Here is a 20,030-nt window from a genome sequence, read left to right as displayed (position 1 = left end):
GTCTCCTCCAGGCTGAGCACCCTCAGGTCCCTCAGCTGCTCCCCATCACACTTGTGCTCCAGCCCCTTCCCCAGCTCCAGCGCCTGACTCTGGACATGCTCCAGACCCTCATTGTCCTTCTTGGAGTGAGGGACCCAACACTGAACACAACTGAAACTGAGATATTGTCTGGAATTCCTGTAGCATCACACTGCTCAGTACTGCAGCTGGGTTTTAATCTCATTTCTGTAATCAGAGCTTTGCATCTGAAGGCTCCCAGCTGTAACTCTTGTTTGTGCTGTAGCAACTAAATGTAGAAAAGTTCAGCCATTGTGGCGTGGGATTTTCAACTGCTCTGTTTGTGTATTTTCTGAAGAACTGTACCTGTCTCTGTGAGCACTGGTTTGCTCTGTGTAATGGTTGCCATTTTTCTAGCTAAAGGGGAGGAGTTAAAAAAATCAGCCAAAGAGAGTAAAACAGATGTTTGCCTGCTCTAGGATCTGTAGACTTACGTAACAAAAAATACTATTGATAGGTAAAACTCTGAAATTCTGTGGTGGGTTTTTGTGGGGTTTTTTTTCTGTTTACATAATCCTTGTGGAGCTACATTCTGTGTGATCAGATTCCAACACACTTGAAGGCAGTATTTCTAATTCCATTGCTTAAGCTTTCAATTTTAATCCTGACTGAATGCTGGGAAATATCTTGCCTTGACCTCAAGGAGGTGCCCTGTGATAGAGGAGTCTCTTTTCTCTCAGTAAGAGTGGCATGAGAAACTGCTTACATGGAAAACCAACCCAAATCCTGTAGCTTGCAGGAACATAGTGAGTTAGTTGAAGTTCTTATCTTTTTCTAAATGCTGTTTTCTTCACACACTCTGTTCTGTCCTTTTTTTTTGTGTGTGTAGATGGTCCTCATCACCAGGATTTAGGTTGGGGTCCTATTCTTGCCTCCCTCCAAGTTCCTGAGCTAACCATGGAAGAATTCCTGCAGGAGTGTCTGTCTTTAGGAAGCTACTTGACCCTCTATGTCTACCTGCTGCAGTGCCTGAACACTGACCAGACTCTTACCAATGAAATGAAAATCCTGCTAACCATCAGGAAATGGCTGGACCAAGTGTACCCAAGGTATGAGATTTCTAAATGTGACTTGACTTTCAAATAAGGCAGTGTAATTAAATTCTATTTCTTTCCCCAGGCTGGTGGATGAAGTGGCCAGTCCGTCTATATCCATTATTACAGTCTGCCCAACTGTAGTGCAAGCACTAATAGTACATGTGGTAAACGGAAGGAGTAGTGTGCAGTTGTAAATTCTGGTGCAGTTTTGGTCAGTTTTTAGTCAGAGAAGCTTGATTTCAGTGGCAACTTTTATTTGTGCTCAGTTAAAATGACTTTTAGCAAACTGTTTATCACTGTGAGTTCCAGTTTCTAGAATGTCCACTAGGTGGGATAAGTTACATGCTAAAACTCAGTTTGACGCTGACAGACTTGCTGTTCAAAGCTGCTCAGTGAGGTCTGCTCAGCAGCTCTGAAACAAATGTGAAGCCAGTGGATCTGGTGTGGTGTCCAAAATTAGGGTACTGTTTTGTTGTAAAACTACTTAATTGATAACTGGTTTCTGGGGGGAAAGGATGGATAGCTTTGGACTTGAAATCAACAACTGTATTTACAGTGGCTGCTGAAATTGTCAGAATTGAGCGAATGTGTTCTCTGGGATAGTTTTTCCATGTAAATATTCAGCGTTCACACTTGCTGTGAAAAGTCGTGTATGTTCCCACTATTTCTTGAAATTCAAAGACTACTTTTACTGATGTAGGTACCATAGTAATTTGATTGAGAAAGTGTGAAGGAGGCAGCAAAGCCACCACAGGCAGCAAATTAAACCTTGCACTCAGCATCAAAGCTGAGGGTGCCTGGGCTGGGAAATGACTGGATGGAATAACGTGAGGATGGTCTGATGCAGGAAACTCTGATGGTCTGATGATTTATGTGGAAAATCTGAGCTTGTGAACTTAAACTGCAAACTCTTTGGGGGAAAGTTAAAAATATCGTAGGGGGAACTTATGTGCTGAGCAAAGCACAAACTAAACTTCAGTGTTTCCTCTTCTAGAAGATCATATAGAAAGTCTAAATTATTGAGGAAATTACAGCTAGTGCTTCCTAAAGTGTTTTATTGGTAAATAAGGGGAAAAAAAAGAGTAGAGATACAGCTTCATTCTTTTTATACCAAGTCTTGGAGAAGTTTAAATCCACTTATGGCTGCAATGTAATTTGTTCTGGATTGTATAACTTGAAACATTGTTCTGTTTAGCCTGGAGAAGACTGAGAGGGCCCTTATCAATGCTGATAAAATACCTAAAGGGTGGGTGTTGAGAGGATGGGGCCAGTCTTTATTCTGTGGCGCCCAGTGACAGGGCAAAGGGTAACGGGCACAGGCTGAAACAGAGGCAGTGCCACCAGCACAGGAGGAGAAACTCCTTTGTTGCTGAGGTGAGGGAGCCCTGGCCCAGGCTGCCCAGGGAGGGTGTGGAGGCTCCTTCTCAGGAGGTTTCCAAACCCACCTGGACACATTCCTGTGCCTCCTGATTGAGGGGAACCTGCTTGAGCAGGGGGTTGGGCTGGATGAGCTCTGCAGGGCCCTTCCAACCCCTATCATTTGGGGATCCTGTGATTCTTTGTCCTCTTACAAGCCCTTAAAGCCAGTGAGCTGACGTGAGTGTCTAATCTGTAACAACAGCAGTATTGTAACTGTCGTTAATTAACCTTCATAATTCTTTATGGGCCTAGTGAGGAGAGGTGCAAACTTTGCAACCTGTGCATCTGACTTACAATTTTTGTCTCATTCTTTAAATTTTGCCTAAAGCTCAGCAAAGGAAGAGGCAAAGCTGTTCCTCTGGTGGCATAAAGCCATGCAGTTATCCCTGATTCAGATGGAGCAAGATGACACCATTCTGATGGAGTCTGTCATTCGGATACTGCTGTCCATCCAGGGCAGGCAGAGTCAGCTGGCTGAGGAGAGACTGACTTCTGGAATACTTGGTGCTATTGGACTAGGCAGGAGGTCTCCTTTGTCACCCAGGTAGGGGTTAAAGGTCTAGTAAGTTAGTAGATGGGAGTTGTTACGTCAAAAAACCTGCAGGCAGGATCCAGACTGCCCAGTGCAGTGTCAAAAAGATGTCCTGAATCCATGCTGTCCCCAAATGTATGAAGTTGCACATGACAGATAAAATGTAGAAGTGTTTTAAGAATTAACTGTGAACTTCTGCAAAGCTTTTGGTAGAAAAGGAATGGAAATGCAGTGGGATTCTGGCTTAATGTGTATCTCCAGCAAAGTCTCTAGGGAGACTATTTGTTAGAAGATTATACTTTCACCTGGTCTGCAGAAGGCTGTTTGTTGCCCACACTAGAATTCTATGTGATCACATGCATATTGGCTTTTCTGTCTTAACCTTGAAGTGATGAAAATGTTAAGAGCAGCTTAAAGAGATATGTGCTTGCTTGTTATTCCCTTTACCTTCTGAAGACACACCCCAAGTTTGGTTGTTTAGTATTAAAATTAAGTTTACTATGGGGAAAAATTGCCAAGAAGAAATATAACTTGTGGAGCAGCAGTTCAACACAATACCTAAACATAACTCTGTGTTCATAAAGACTTTCTAGAACGCAGTTCTGTTGAAATTGCTGTAAAATATTGGCCTTGTTCAACTCATTCTTTGGTTTAGGTGAGAAGAGGGTTTCAAAGGCTGACAAATGAAGGGATATTTCTGATGTGACCTCAAGGCTTCAGCTAAACTTGGAAGAGATGTAACATTTCACATGTGTGGTGTCATATTAGCCTTTAGGATGTATGATACCCTGTTGTGTGTATCTTAGTGATTTCTGTTTTCTTAATTTGTTGAAAAAGGTATTCTAAAGACTACTGTGTTATATCTCACAGGATAGAACTTCCATTTTACCTGTTTAATGTCTTTATCTATGATCTAGATGGGGGATTGAGTGCATTCTTAGTCAGTTTGGTGATAGCATCTAGCTGGGTGGGTGCATAGACCTGCTTGAGGACAGGGAGGCTCTTGGGAGGGCTCTGGTAAGGCTGGAGCAATGGGCTAAGACAGATCACCTGAGGGTCAATAAGGCCCAGTGCCAGGTCCTGCACTTGGGCCACAAAAAACCCAGTGGCTGAACATGAGCCAGCAGTGTGCCCAGATGGCCAAGAAGGCCAAGGGCTCCTGGCCTGTATCAGAAATAGTGTGAGCAGCAGGGCCAAGGAGGTGACTGTCTCCTTGTACGGGCGCTGGGGAGACTGCAGCTCCAGGGCTGTGTTCAGTGTTGGCCCCCTCACTCACTGCCAGAGGGACACTGAGGGGCTGCAGCGTGGCCAGAGCTGGGCACAGAGCTGGGGATGGGGCTGGAGCACAAGTGTGATGGGGAGGGGCTGAAGAACCCCTATTTGAAAGCCCTGTGGGTGAGGTGCCAAGGGACATGGTTTAGTGGTGCCTCTGGCAATGTGGAGTGAGTGGTTGAACTCTGATCTTAAAGGTCCTTTCCAGCCAAAACAATTCTATGATCTGCTGTTGGAAGACTGGCAAATTTGATGTCACCTTCTCTCTCTCTCTCTGTCCTGTCCCTGTGCAAGGTTTCGGGTGGTTGCCCGCAGTTTATCTGCTTTCCTCTTGGTGCAGCTTCCTACAGAGAGTCAAGTCCGCCTGAAAGCCGGGTCAGAGCCCCAGCTGTCGCCGAAGGCCCAGCAGGTAAGGTGTGCCAGCTGCTGGCTTCTCCACAAGTCTGTTTGTGAGCTGCCTCAGCTCCTGCAGTGAAGCTTCTGAGAGTTACTCTAAGCATTTCTTCAAGCTAAATCCTCCTCTCAGCTTGTTGATCTTGTGTGGTGCTGAATTCCCTGTCTTTTTTTTGCTACTGCTTCACACCTGGCTCTAAATTACAATTTTCAATAACAGCTTGTTGCTCTCATTTGTCATCTTGGGGAATGAAGTGTATCACAGACTTCTGTATATCACAAAAATGCCCTAGAATTGGCTAGAGAAAAAGCCAGGGGCAGCACGGACCAGCTGATGGTGTGAATTCACTGAACTGTGGTAGCAGGATATATGTCTGAACATTAACCTAAAGTGATCCTTCATACAGTGGTCTGTTGGGATGTGAAGGCATCCATCAATTTCTAATCTTTTCACACTGAAAAGCTACAGATGAACTTTTTTCTGTAAACTCTGAGGTCAGAAACCTTGGAATGTAGCAGGTAGAAGGAGTTTAAATAAAACAGGATAAACCAGTGCTGCTGTGATTGCACTGCTTTTCAGTGCTAAAGCAGGACTACACTCACACTAACACTTGTTTATGTGAGATGAGGGCTGAAAAGCCTTGTGACAAATAAACATTCCTCCTCTAGAGTGTGCACTGACTGTGTTGTCGTTTCAGTAAGTGCATGAGAAGACAAAGGAGGAGTTGGTTAGAAACTGAAATAATTTACTTGGTACAACTTGAATGAAACTTAGGCAGATGTATTTCCAGCATTTCCCCTGGCTGGTACTACCATCATAAGCTTTCTCTTAACCTGTAGTTTCTAATTTGACATCCTCTATTTAATATTATGAATGAGAAAAAAGTGTTCAGTAAGAACAACCTGAAGGGAAACAGGTAAGTGTGAAATTTGTAGTTCAGTGTCACTTCCTTGAAAACGTGTCTTGAGTTCATGAAGTACATATTTGGGTTACAGAATCCTAGCAAGCCTTGATAAAACAGTTGATACGTTGGTCTTGGAAACAGAACAGCTTGAAAATATGAGTTGACTTGAAATGCTGTTATGTGATCGCATTTTACATGTTTTGTTGTGAATACTTGGAGTTCTCCGGTAGATGAGGATCTCCTAGTGAAATTGTGGCTATGGTGGCTCGTGAACTGGTTTGTTACGGACCGAAGTAGAGACAGCTAACAGAATTTTCCCTTTTGCCCATAGGCACTCAGTGCTCTGGAATCCATGGCATCAAACAAACAATATATGGATTACCAAGAGCTGCTCTACCAGGCTTCTGTGTTCATCAAGCATCCAGAACATTGTCTCCGAGATGGCAATAACCTCTTGGCTCTCCTTATTAACACTCTGTACCCCAAAGTGCATTATTTGGACAGCATACGGTAGCAGCACTGAATCATCACACAGTGTCTGTTACCCTGGTTTATGTGTAACATTATTATACAAGCAATTTTTACCTTCTGAGTTCCACTTTAATGAAGTCAGATGAGTGAGTGGGAACTGCACACTGATAAATTTTCTCCTCTTTAAACTTTTCTTTTTTTTTCTTTGATTTGTAGGCCTATGGAACTACCTAGTTTTTTCTTGACTGAAAACACAGGAATATATTCCTGCATGCTCATCTGAGAAGGGGATACTTGAGGAGAAGTGTGCAAATCCTTAGAGAGCAAAGCTCATCCTGTAGTGTCTTTTGTTCTTGTGTTGTGCCTCTTATTTTCCAATGTGTCGTCGCTCAGGTCACTTCAGTATGGGGGATTGTGTACAAAAGAGGCTTTGACTTTCTTAAACAGGGTACCTCTGAGTCTTATGTGAGTGTGTGTCTCAAGACTTATGAGATCAGTGTATTTGGATAGATAGTATCAAATTTTGACTCTTTTTTCCTGCCCCCTAGAAATGTGTAGTTGAAAGGCATGCCTACAGTCTTGTCCCAGTTTTGTAAATGCAAACTGAAATGGCAACTGAACAGCTTCATTTTTTTTTCCCTATTTTCTTTAATATTAGTGGATCTACATCCATACTGCTTGATTAAATACAAGTGACTGCTAGCCAAGTTCTTCTTAAGTTGGGTGATTTAAATCCAGAGATGGAGTTTCTGGATCCCCAGTGTCTGGGAGGGGAGGAGTGATGGTCATGTTAGATAGGACTCTTTAATTCTGGAAGCCTGCTTGTTTGGGAAATACTGATTAAGGAATGGACACCCACCACTTAAGTTCATTCTTTTCTGCCTAGCTAGACATGACATGACAGGATTTCAAATGACACTAGGGGAAGGTATTTTTTTTTCTTGTATTAAATTTGGTGATCGCTTGTTAAAATTCTGTTGCCAAAGCATGAACCATGAGCCTGTAAATCTGCTGTGTCAGCTGAATGATCACTGATTTGGTTGCCTTGTCTGATCATAAGATGCACTCTTGTTCAGGAGAAAGCAGCAGATGAGTTTCCCAACTTGTCTATTGTCCCTTTCATCCCTGGTCTATTTGAAGTGGCCCAACGTCCTGCAGTCCCAATCCCTACACCTCCATGAAGGAACAATGATTGCTTCTTCTGTACCTCCACTAATTGTGCCTTTATGTTTATAACACGATTATGTGTTCAAACATTCATTTTGGTCACTGGAGAAGGAAATGTGCTGCCTACTGTCTGGTCAGTAACGCTTTGAAGTGTTGCTCTTCGCTGTGGTTCTGGTGCTGGAGAACAAGTCACCTTTTTTCTTGATGACAGATTCTGCTCACTGTGCCACCTGGGTCATTAGATGACTTTCATCTTTATGTGGTCTTAAGAGTTCTTTGCTCTATCTATGAGACTATAAATATATACACATACTTACATCCCTCTGTATAGTAACCAGATATTGATGCAGCATGTTCTTTTAACAGCCTCTTTTGGAAAACTCACGTCTGGAAGAATACATTCTGCTGCTTTTTCCTCCTCCAGAGACTTAAAAGCACTGGTTTTGTTAGGTCCAGTGCGATGGATCTGTTGAATAAAAATGTGAAAGTCAGAAATCTTATGTTTGATGTGCACTTTTAAAATGAGATGGTGTTTTACCTGTTGAGTTTTTATAAATGTTGTATTTATAACATGCTGTGTCTGCAAAGAACATGTGCAATAAAAATGAAAAATCAAGTAATTTGTGGCAAATAAGGTGATATTTTCAACTTCCTGGAAGAATTCATGTCAGGTAGTACATAATTGTCAGAGAGGAACGCATGGGGAGGGAGTGCCAGGTTGCTCAGTTGATGGAGGTCGAGACTCTTCTCTTTGACCAGTTAAAGAGATGAACCAGAGAGAGGTCAGCACAAGGCTACCACAATACTGAGGGATCTTAAGTATCTCTCTGAGGAGGAAAGGCTGCGGGACCTGTGGGTGTTGAGCCTGGAGAAGTCTGAGGAGGGCCCTTATCAGTGCTGATAAATCCCTAAAGGGCAGGTGTTAGGAGGATGGGGCCAGTCTTTGTTCTGTAGTACCCAGTGACAGGACAAGGAGCAATGACCACAAGCTGGAACACAGGAAATGCCACTTAAACACGAGGGAAAACCTCTAGATGGTTAAGGACAAGGAGCCCTGGCACAGGCTGCCCAGGTGGTTCCCATACCCACCTCAGGTTTTTGAATGTTGGTCTTGCACAACAGTTATTGCCTGTGGATTGTGGCCTAAGTATTTATTTTATTAATAAATAAAATAAAGTAAGGCCAAATGGGGAAACAGCTGAACTGAGGTCAGGAGAATGGAAAAACGGAGACTGAGCAGCAAAATGTGTGAAATGTGCCACCAGTGCAGGCTCACCACAGCATCTCACTGTGTCCCACAGGTGTTGGGAGTTGGAATTGTTTCTCCTGGAAACTAAAGTGCTCAATGGAGCAGTGGCCAAATCCTCCCAAACCCTGACTGAGCATAAACGGAGGAAGGTGTTTGTTAGGGCAAATTAAGTCAGCACTAGAAACTTCCTGGCATGTGTTCTGTTGTGTTTTGCCCCTGCTTTGAGTTCCCTGGGAGGAACAGGTGCTGCCATGACAGAGCTTCTTCCTTGTGTACTTCCTGGGCAAGTGGTCTGCAGCGGTTGCCCACCACATCATCACCTGTGTTTCTTGGCCTAATGCTGACCTGTAAGCTCTCATCATCCACCTCAGCCACTGCCCTGGACATTCCCACTCCTGTCTCCTCATCCTCACTCTCCCAGCTGTCCTTCCTGAGGAGGAGTATCCATCCTTGGCAGTGCTCCAGGCTTGTGCGCTGTCCCACAGCATCACCATCAACTCAGTGAGACTGTAGGCCTGCAGCTCCACGTGGAACAAAATTCCTCCTGCTCCTTCCCCTGCTTATGAGGCACCTGGTTGTGCTGATTTCTCCACAAAGAAATGAGAGATTTCCCCACAACACTCGTGTACAGAATTCTTTATTGTGTGAGTACATTGAAGTGTGCTCCTTCCACTCCAGTTTGTTGATTATGAGGTCTCCCCATGTCACCCCACCTCTTTGAAGGGAATCTTTGAGAGCAGATGCTTCTCATTGAAGATCATTCTTGCTGCAGTTTGGATGGGTTAAAGAGATCTCTCATAGAGAAAGGGATAAGGATTTAGGCAAACTCATTCTTGTATCTTCCCTACTGTCCTTGTTCTCCCCTTGGCTACTCTAAAGTGTGCTGTGTTTTGGACGCCAAGTAAGTAAAGTCTAACAGTGCTGAGCCATGAAGTTCTTCACATTTAAATTGGTGCAGCCATTTCACAAGTATGCATTTTCTGGCAGCCCTCTGATTTTAGGGTGCTGTCACCACACCACAGGGCACACTCTGTGCATCACAGGGGCTTTTGGAGCACAAGGTCTGATGCTTCCAATTAGACTTGAACTACTTGAGTTAAAGAAGTAGTTCTTAAATATCCTATAAGCTAAGCCTCACTCTCATACACTGGAACAAATGGGTTCTTATTCATCTAATATATGTCTGCATATCACAAGGTCTCAGAAATTCAGGTTGGTTTGTCCTGTTAATATTTCTGAGATCTCTTTCTTCTGTGACACCTGTAAAACTGAGCTTACTGATCCATGGCCCATGCTGTCTGCTGTAACTTCTTTTTGTCTCTTTGCATCTTGTTAAACCTGTCTTTGCCACTGCTGGGATTTTAACCTGGGATTTTAAAAGATCAGGTTCAAGTATATCCTTGCTTTTATTATTTTCCTTGTATCCTGGACAAGTCATTTAAAGTTGTGCTTTATTTCCCCAGTGCAGATGTTATGAAGAGGTGAACTTTCAAGGTATTAATTCTCAGGCTTGGGGTGAGCTTGTCAGCAGGGCCACAGGTTTGATGGCGATTCAGTGGCATCTTAGATTCCCAGCTGGCAGTGGTTGTTAACAGAAATGAGATTGTTGGGGGAAGAATTTTGGAGCTGCTGCACTGGAATCATTGCACAGAGCATCAAATCCAGTGATACAAAACTGAAAGTAGGTTCTTGTCTTTCTTCTCTTTTTGTTCTTTTTCATCCTTCTCTGTGCCAGCCCTCTCCTGGACCTTTATCTGCCTAACACTCCAGGTTAACTTGCATCATTCCGTGCCATAAGTTGGATTTATCCACCTGCTCTTGGAGCAGAGTTGGGTTAGAGACTTGTCTGTGGGTGGACAGTGACTTTGTAGTACCGACTTCATCTCAGAGAATTTGGGATGAGCAGTCAGGCCTTAAACTTTTCCACGTAACAAGGAGATGGAGACTGTTCAGGAAGATGTTTTTTTAAAGCCAATTTGGTTTGTTGGAGCACTCGCAGCACATTGATCACAAAGCCCTGAGATTCTGATTGTGTGCAGCAGGAGCTGCAGTAGAGGTCCAGACCACTCTTTGTGAGTCTTGCTTTCAGTTCTATCAGCTTTTGGAGAAATGTGTTTTCCTTCTCTTGGAAGTTAAGATTTCCTTTAAATAAACTCTTCTGGAAGTTAAGGAATAAGAATAGTTTAAAACAACCCAGCAGAAATTCCAGTAGTGTATTTTTCACAGCTGATATTTGAAGCATGGAAATAGTTCACTTTGACAAGTGAAGTGGTGAAAGAGGCTTTTTGAAGTGACAGAAAATGCCAAAGCAAAAAGATGTGAGAAAATGGCAGAGTGTTACCTGCTTGCTAAACACTATCTGATAAGGGCTAAAAAGACACTGATTGGTTAGAACTGGCATCCTATGTAGATCCTCTTCTGCTCTTCCAGCTCCATTTCTCTTTATTATCTCTTTTCATCTGTTTTCCCTTTATGGGCTTGTCTGGCTTGTAAGCAGCAGCGGGGGTGGAAGTCATACACTTGCAAGGCCTGTTTGACCTTCTGTGCATCAGTCACCATCAGTCCAAGTTCCCAGGGAGAAGGCACCCTTGTTCAGAGCAGAGGGGATCCTGAACCATGTTGTGGGTGAGGCTGATGGGTCCTCAGCTGCGTCTTGAAGCTCTTGTTTCTGTTGGCAAAGTCTGGTCACCACCGTGTCTACGGTCAAAGTTCTCATAGGTGGAATCTTGCAGCTGTGGCCTGGCAGTGGAAGAAGCAATTAAGGTGAAGACACATTTCTGACTGCACTAGAATTTTTAAGTGGCTTCAACTAGGAGCTAAAGAGTATCAATGTCTTCAACACTGTCTGGTATGGATCTTCCCTTCTGCAGCAGGTGATTTGTGAAGTGTCTGAGGTGCAGCTGGTATTTTACATCTTCAACTGTCCAGCAGGCCAAGGGAGGTTCTCTGTCCCACCTCTACTCTGCCCTGGTGAGGCCTCATCTGGGTTCTGTGTCCAATCCTGGGCTCTCCAGGTCAAGAGAGACGGGGAACTGCTGGAGCGAGTCCAGTGCAGGGCCACCAGGATAATGAGGGGTCTGGAACATCTCTCTGATGAGGAAAGGCTGTGGGACCTGGGGCTGTTTATTCTGAAGCAGACTGAGGGGGGACCTCATCAATGCTGACCAATCTGTAAAGGGTGGGTGTCAAGAGGATAGGGACAGGTTTTTTTTCCTGTGGTGGCCAGTGGCAGGACAAGGGGTAATGGCCACAGGCTGGAACACAAAAAGTTCCACTGGCACATGAGGAGAAAATCCTTTGGTGTTGAGGTGAGGGAGCCCTGGCCCAGGCTGCCCAGGCGGGTGTGGAGGCTCCTTCTCAGGAGGTTTCCAAACCCAGCTGGACACGTTCCTGTGTGACCTGATGGAGGGGAACCTGCTTTAGCAGGGGGTTGGGCTGGATGAGCTCTGCAGGGCCCTTCCGATGACCTACACAGTTGGCATTAACCACTACAGCTGTCCTCCTGCTCAGAGCCTCAGGAGGCTGTGGCAAACCTCCCTTGAGCATGGAGGGTCTTGATTTCTAAGCTTTCATCTATGTCTATACAAATACAATTAAGGTGCAATATGGTTTAGATACTGTTAAATAATAAAAAACTATTTTAGAAATAGTTATTACAAATTAACTGTGAGACTAAGTTCCATGTTGCCTCTTTGGCTGTCCTGATGCTGTGGACTTGAGTGTCCAGCTGAAATAAGTAAGGTGAGGGAAAGAGACATCACAGCTGGATGACTCAGGCTGGAAGGGAACAACCCCAGGCAGGTGTAATTATGCTGACCTTAGATACAACCTAAGGGTGGTTTTGGGGTTTTAGCTTGTTTTTTTCAATCCTATCCTGTTCTGGCTTGGCCCCTGCAGTTGTCAGGAGTGTCCAAAGTTGGTGTTGTGCTGGGTAATGGGGAATGCAAGGGGTACTGAGGGAGCCTGGCATTGGTGCCAGCCAAAGAGTTAGGCCCTGCCAACCTGAGCTGGCTCTGGGTTGGGTTTTTTGATATCTCCATACCTTCCTCGGCACTTGGCAGAACTCATCAGCTTTGATGTGGGCACATTTTCTTCCCTGGGGTGCAGAGGGAGGGGAAGGTTTGTGTTGCACAGTTTCTCCTGTTTCATTCATCTGCTGGCACAGACGCCGTTCCAGCCTGTTCCCCTCACCTATCCCTCACATGAGTCGTTCTTTTGCTACTTTAATGTGATCATGCTCCTGGCCTATAGCACACTTAAACTGCTAGCACTTTGCTACTGCAGCATCCATATGCCTTGGTCTCCAGTATGCTGCCGCAGTCCCTTGTCCTCACATCAGTGGGGTCTCTACTCAGCTGTGCCTAAGCCTTGGTCCCTCACACTAGCTTGCCTGGCCATCAACTCATCCCTGCTCTTGTCCCAGGAGCCTGATGTAAGGTCAGAAGGACCTTGCAAGACCAAGGACATGTTCCATTTCTCTCCTTAGCCATCCCCACCCTCCTCTAGGATTAGGAGTAGAAGAAAAGACATCCTTACCGTGCCAGGCTGGATGGAGCAGAGGAGGGATCTGTGAAGTGGCAAGACAGAGGTGGGTTAGCAGTATGGTCACAGTGAGCTGGGGAGCCAAGACTGACCTAGAGCTGTTGGGAAGCTGCACTGGTCATGAGGCTCTGGTGAATGGGGGAGAAAAACTTTTGTCAGGTGTGGGGTCCTCTTCATGGGAGTGGGAGTTAGGCACTGGAATATAAGGAGCAAAGCATTTCTGGTTGGTCTTACAGCTTCTGAGAGAATGCCCACTCCAGGAGATTGAACTGCTGCATGGGATGCAGTGCAGGTAAACCTGCCCAGCTGCTACAGAGCAAAAGACTGCTTAGTCTGCTTCAAGACAAAAAAAACTTACAATCTAATTGTGTAGGCAGTGGATTCTCCTCTAATTGCCCATCTGTTAGTTGATTTGCCTTTTTCCTTGCGCTCAGCGAAACTCCTACTCTCCCTGTCTCTTCAAAGCTCACTCTCCACAGATGCCCTGTCTGCAGGCTGCAACCAGCCAATGTGGCTGGGAAAAAAGCTCCTCCTAGGGTGGAAAATCATAAAATCATTTAAAACAACCCCAACCCAACTCCAGCCTCTCCTGCCTGAGTTTATCTGCTGCATCCCTTCACTGGTTACCAGTCTGACGGAGGGAGGCTACCGAGGGGAAAGGCGACACGTACCTCCCCTCGAGAAAACAGCGACGCTCAGGATCACCAGCAAAACGAGCACTTTAACTCCCAGCGGCACAAAGATCAGGATCAGGAAGAAGGAGCCGTCAGACTCTTTGAACTTATAGAAGTAGACGGCCCCCTCGGCTCGGCCGTGGGTGTTGACGGCAGTGCAGGTGTACTTGCCGTCGTGCGTGAGGGAGCGGAGCTCCTTGGTGACGCGGTGGCTGGTGGTGCTGCTGGAGGAGAGGTTGGCATGGGGCGGGCCGCTCCAGGTGAGGGTGGGCGCGGGCTCGCCCTCGGCTGTGCAGCGGGCCTGGAAGCTGCGGTCCCCGTTGGAGCTGACCGTGATGTTGATGATCCGGGGGGCAGCTGTGGAAATGGCAATGGGGGAGGGGGAGTGAGTCAAGCTCCACAGGCCTGGCACAGGGTGCATGGACTGAGCTCTTGCTGGGCCCTCGGCGTGTGACACCAGGGTAATGTTGAGTTCAAGCCCTCCCCTTCCTTGCTTTTCTCAGCACTTCAATTCCCTGGAACCCTAGGAATAATGGACATAAGCTGGAACACAGGCAGCGTCACTGGAACAGGAGAAACTCGTTTGGTGCTGAGGTGAGGGAGCCCTGGCCCAGGCTGCCCAGGGAGGGTGTGGAGGCTCCTTCTCAGGAGGTTTCCAAACCTGCCTGGACACGTTCCTGTGTGACCTGATGGAGGGAAACCTGCTTGAGCAGGGAGTTGGGCTGGATGAGCTCTGCAGGGCCCTTCCCACCCCCACTATTCTGTGATTTCCCCACCCTGCCTCTATTGGATAGCTATGCACCAGCAAAGCCTGGGTGCAAGGATGTGTGCTCTGTTTGTGTTATATCCCTTACACGGTTTTCTGAACTTGGATCGACTTCAGCTCTTGTGACCTTCCCTGGTAGCAGAAGGCAGAGGCTCCATGCTGTAGCAGGGCAATTGTCTTTGAAGATGAGTTGCTTTTGGCAGTTGCACTGTGAGTTGCAGCCCAGTGCTGTCTGTGACATAGGCACAGGTGCAGCTGGTGACCTTTTTGGATTGTCTGCATCCGAACATGGTCCAGGACAAGGCAACCATGGTCCTCCCCTGCAAGCATCTCAGGATTATTCCTTAGGTCTCCGACCTTCGGAGCACACTGTGGCTGTGGCGGTGTGAGGAGAGTGGTTAGACTCAATGATCTTAGAGGTCATTTCCAATTCTATGATGCATCCACTTCTGTGAGCCCTTTTCTTAGTGCCTGAAACTTGTCAGATTTGGCAAAGTGTAAGGCAATATTTACACTCCTCTCTACAACCTATTGTTGATGGGTTTTTTTGTCCCTGTAGTGCTCACCCAGCACCTGGTGTCGGTTCCTGATTGCTTTGGGGGAACACACCAATACTGAAACAGCACTCTAATTTTCTATCTCACATTTGTAACAGTGGTGAAGGTCATTTAGGACATGCAAAACATGAAGAGATGTGCTGTTGAACGTGTCATCTTTGGTCTAGTCAGATAAGGAGGTCTAGCTGCTGTGACCAGGCTTATGTTACCCATCGATAGTCTCCTCTTGGGCCTGTTGACACATTTAATGCATTTGGCTCCTCAAGGCATTGTGAAAACTGAAGGGATCTAAGTGAATGTTCTCATGGAGGACAAGCAGGAGTTCATGGTTTATTTCATTTTTGTTAGGCTAGACGACAAAATATATCGTTGCAACCACCTGCATCACATCTTACCCCTCACCTCTGTAACACAGGAGGAGTTTGAAACTGGCAGACCCATCCAAAAGAAACCTGTGTCAGTTGTGTTTCAACTGTCTGTATGTTTTGGTTTGTAAATTAACCTTTTAAGTATTATTTAGCCCCTTCTGTTCACACTGTCAGGTCCATTCTCAATGCAGGGTGTAGCCTCGGTAGCGTATCCATATGTTATCATCCCACTGGTGTTAAAATCCAGGCAGCCCCTGAGAGATAGGACTTGCTGAGCCTTTAATACAGAGAGCTTCCCAAGAAGTAACTGAGCTCATCCCTGGGGTTCTATCTGGACACTCGCAGTGCACAGCATGTGTAAGGCAGTTCCACTGCACAAACAACATGATCCAACACATGGCACTTGTGCACTCCAGGGTAAGGTCTGAGTCTGTTGCTGAGGCCACCTGGGTCTCCCAGCCCTCTGATTATGGAGTCACAGAAAAATTTCAGCTGGAAAAGACCTTTAAGATCATGAAGTCCAAGCCTGCCCCTCACACTGCCAAGGCCACCACTAAGCCACGTGCCTCAGCTCTACAGCTTTGGAATCCCTCCAGAGATGGGGACTCATCCACTTGCCTGGGCAGCTCACAACGGTGTCCAACAAGCCTCTCAGGGTAAAAGTTCTTCCTCATCTCCCATCTAATCCTCCCCTGGCACAACCTGAGGCCATTTCCTCTTGTCCTATTACTTGTTACCCGGCAGAAGAGTCTCCTGAGCAGGAGGCGCAGAGAGTGATCGTGTCTCCTCCCAGCCTGTCAGATCTGCAGGTGTGCTCTGGGAGATGTCATTAGCATTTGACATTTGTTAATCTGAGATGGGTTTTTTCAGGCTGTTTGTACTTCATGTTTCCTGCTCCAGAGTAGTTTGGGCCTATGGCATATGGGTATCTTGATTTTCCAATCCCCTGTTACCATCCAGGCCTTCTCATGCTTACATGTGCTTAGCACTCAGGCTCTCCAGTTTAGGTTCTGAGGAACAGGTTGTCTTTAGCCTCACCCTGTGGGCTGCTGACCCCAGCTTGATGCTCTGCTGCCTGCACAGATTCCATGCTACAGGGACAAAAAAGGATGCCCAGGACTTGGCTATGTCTTACCCCCAGAGCCTGGCTATTTCCTTACCAGTTTTGCTCTTCCTCCCTTCCCGACATGGTGCTTATAGCCTCATACTGCAAGACTGTGGAAGGCAATGAGTTTTCCCTGCCCAAATGTTATAAACTATCCTCAGAGCTGGAAAAGCCAACCCTTTGGAAGACCATCTCAGATCAACTTGTTACCATCTCACTTTCCACATCTTTTGGCTCTCCCTTCCCCAAAGGAGGCTTTGCCTCCTTTGGCCCTCCTACCCTCTTACCAATCAAATGCAGCTTTATCCCTTTCCTGCTCTCATACTTGTCATGGATGTCTCCAGCCAACTCCACCCGGCAGAAGTACCTCTCGCTGTCGCTCCACGTCAGGTTGTCAATCCTGATGGAAAGGTCCTTGTGCCGGGGGTTGCCGAGCAGTTTGTATTTGTTTTTGTAGCTGATGGCAGTCTTACAGAGCTCGCTGGTGCTCTGACTAATGCACTTGAAAACTACTGTCCCGTTGTAGGGCTCTTTGATCCTCCAAATGGCAGTGAGGGTCCGGTCAAATGTTTTGTAGGGGTGTGTGAAGGTGCAGGGCAGGATAACCATCTTCCCGAGTTCACCAGTAACATCAGATGGGACATGAACGGACCAGCCGTTGGACTGCACACCTAAAAGGAAAAAGAGATGATCAAGACTGATTTCTCTGGAATGTTTAGAAGGTCATCCTTCACCCTGCATCTGCTCTGTGGTTGGTCAGAAAATGGATGCAGTGTTGCTGTGGTGGGCTCTGTGCCTCCTGGTGTTCTTGCTGAGGACATGCAGACGATTGTGCAGCCCAGTTACTGTGTCTGTATCTGGTGCCAGTCTGCAGCAGAGCTCAAGGGACTGACCAGCTCATGATGAAAGTGATTTAATTCCTAAGCAGGCCTCTCATTGACAAGTGAATTGCAGCAACTTCAGTTGTGTAACAGCCTCCGGCAGTTGACATGTACGTGCTTGGGAGAACAGTCATATTTTTTCTTAAACAAAGCAAGCTGAAAGTTAAAGTTTTTTGTAGATATTCAGAAATCTTGTGGCTGTAGGCACTGAAGTGCAGGACATGGAGCATCCCTTCAGTGCATGCGCACACACTCCCACCTTGTGGTATTTGTTACAATAATAATTTGGTGGTTGTGGTACCCCTGGGGAAGGTAGTAACAGCTGATGTTTCTAATGATCAAGCTGCCATCATTGAGGAACAGCATCTTACTGGTAAGCTCTGACAGGATCTGAACAAGACTTGAAGCTACTCATCTTACGAAGGCTGGTGAGAACAGGCAAGTTCCCTGTGTCAGCTCCTGCTGGTAGGAAGGAGGAAGCCTTTGACAACACAGAAAGCAGCTGCCTGTTAGCAGGTTGCCACTGCTGGACTCTATGTCCCAGTGTCTTCCCAGACAGACCTTGCCCTGGTATCACTGTGAAGGAAATACTGAGTTTTCCAGATGAGATGTCACAAGTGGTTGGGATTTTGCTCTGTTGGCCCAATTTAGGGAAAATGTCCCCATGGTTTAGTGATGGGCTTGGCAATGTGAGGTGAGTGGTTAGACTTGATCATCTTAAAGGTCTTTTCCAACCAAACAATTCTATGATTCTATGAATTTGGTCACAACAAATCCCAGCACAGTCTGGGGATCTGAACCTCACCACAACCATACCCAGTCCAGTCTTTTTAGTCCAGCGATGAAAACAGTCTTCATCTGAATGGACACTCCCCATCTTTGAAGTATACAGGAAAATCCCAATGTCACATCCATTTCTCTTCCCCAGGAACCAACAGCATCAACAAACAGCACCTATGGGCAGTCCTTTCCATAGAGATGTGTGTACCTACTTACTATCTTGCTAAACGCAACAGCTGTAGCAGCAGATTGCAGCTTCAGAAACATCTGTGGCTACGTTCCTGTCTCAAAAAATGCACTTGATGGCTTCATTAAATTGGGAGCTTTCCTCTCAACAGCTGAGAATAATTGCAAAAAAATGTAAAGGCATCCTGTAGGTAGCTCCCACACATCCCTGATCTAGCTGGCTTCACTGTGGTCTGTGGGCATTCAGCTGTCACGTTGCTTGTGTGAGCTGAGCTAAGATTTGTTGCTTGTTCCTATATCTGTTCTCCATCATATTTGACTCATTCCTCAGTGGAGATGCAGCTCATATTAATCTATTGTGCTCTGCACAATGGGCAAAGGCCAATACAGGACTGGTTCTCTGCCATTAAGTTATTTATCTGGAATCAGGGCCAAACCAGTATTTTGATTCCTGAGATCTGGAGCCAGGCTGCCTTGTCATTTGCTACAATGACCGAGTGCCTTTTGCAGCCTAGGTAATCCAATATAGCAGGCTACAGGGCCACAGGATCTCCAGGAAGCTCATGGACTTTGAGCAGAAGGACTTGGCAGTGAAAGCAGAAAATGCTATTACCTTCTGTTTTATCTCATGTTATTTTGGTTATTTTACAGCAGGTCAATGTAACCCTCACTTTTGGGGAACTGCAGATCGTGTGCTTTTGACTACATGATTTGCTCTTCTCTACCACTTCTCTGTTTTGCACTAAAAAAAACCTAAGCAAAAAAACCATTCTTTTCAGCACATAAACATCCCTTTGCCTTCCACATGGGAAATAACGTTCAGTGCTTTTGTTCTTATCACCTCCACCCATGTCTATGGAAACACAGTTTGCCTAGATTATGAGTGGAGGGAGCTTTTAGCATCCTGTAGAATTTAACCTTAAAACTTCAGCATGGTAGGTCTTCTACAACCTCTTCCTGATAATATCCACCCTCCATTTGTTCCTAAGGTTGAAGCTCTCACAAGTAAGAGAGGTCATGGGCAAACAGCCTACACATGGAGGTAGCTCCTGAAAGTTATCAGGAGTATCTTTTAGTTGTCAACAGAAAAGTCATGAAGACAATAACCAGATCAAGAGCTGGAGAGCACCACAGACACTAACTTTGCTCTAGCAAACTGTTTGACAGTACATCTAAGCAAATCCCATTGAGTTTAGTGGAGCTTAAGTGCATACTTGAAGTTAGGGAAGAGCTTACGTGCTCAGTGGAACTGGAGCAAATTGTGTCCTTTGCACAGTAACTCCCAGAAATGTAAAACAGCACTTCTGGGTGGTGATGGAAATGCTGCATGCAACTGACAGTGCAGGAGAAAAGTTAGATGAGCTCCCTGCACAAGCTAAAAAAGAGAAAAATGCAAGAAAACCTGGCCAAAGTCCTCTCTGACAATTGCAGAATCAAGCCTTGGAGTTTTTCCAGTATTCTTCTATACACCTGGAGTTTCAGGATCCTTTTAAGTGATGTGATGAGCGGTGCAGTTCTTGGGGATTTTATTGTACCAGGCAGTTCCCCTGGCAGTTTGACTAGAGCGAGAAGAAAAGCCCTGATCAGACAGGGATTTGTAGTGAACTCAGAACTCACCCTTCCTGGAGACATGAAGGAGGCACAGAAGGAACAAGCCAAACTCTCTCAT

The 20,030-nt window shown here is 45.9% G+C and overlaps 2 protein-coding genes across 6 annotated transcripts in view; one reads left to right on the top strand and one right to left on the bottom strand.

Annotated features, from left to right (window-relative positions):
- The window catches only part of EPG5 (ectopic P-granules 5 autophagy tethering factor), a 57,907-nt gene extending 51,633 nt beyond the window's left edge, over window positions 1-6,274 (top strand). For 4 of the 5 annotated variants that reach the window (XM_062018374.1, XM_062018373.1, XM_062018372.1 and 1 more), the window contains 4 exons: window positions 887-1,106; window positions 2,842-3,057; window positions 4,612-4,726; window positions 5,947-6,274. In XM_062018374.1, the coding sequence (XP_061874358.1) occupies window positions 887-1,106; window positions 2,842-3,057; window positions 4,612-4,726; window positions 5,947-6,129 (734 nt within the window). In that variant the 3' untranslated portion in view covers window positions 6,130-6,274. The remainder of the gene's footprint in view (window positions 1-886; window positions 1,107-2,841; window positions 3,058-4,611; window positions 4,727-5,946) is intronic. The other variant, XM_062018375.1, reaches the window with a different exon arrangement.
- Window positions 6,275-11,144: 4,870 nt separating this feature from the next.
- Window positions 11,145-20,030, bottom strand: SIGLEC15 (sialic acid binding Ig like lectin 15). The gene is made up of 5 exons (XM_062018850.1): window positions 19,979-20,030; window positions 16,802-17,185; window positions 13,716-14,075; window positions 13,039-13,069; window positions 11,145-11,241 (listed from the first exon to the last, which is right to left on the bottom strand). The coding sequence occupies exons 1-5, from the start codon at window positions 20,028-20,030 to the stop codon at window positions 11,145-11,147; spliced, it is 924 nt and encodes a 307-aa protein (XP_061874834.1).

The sequence above is a fragment of the Colius striatus genome, chromosome Z (genome assembly GCF_028858725.1).
Source record: "Colius striatus isolate bColStr4 chromosome Z, bColStr4.1.hap1, whole genome shotgun sequence".
Classification (NCBI taxonomy): Eukaryota; Metazoa; Chordata; class Aves; order Coliiformes; family Coliidae; genus Colius; species Colius striatus.
Note: the sequence above shows the minus strand (reverse complement) of the source record. Positions and strands in the feature narration are given on the sequence as shown.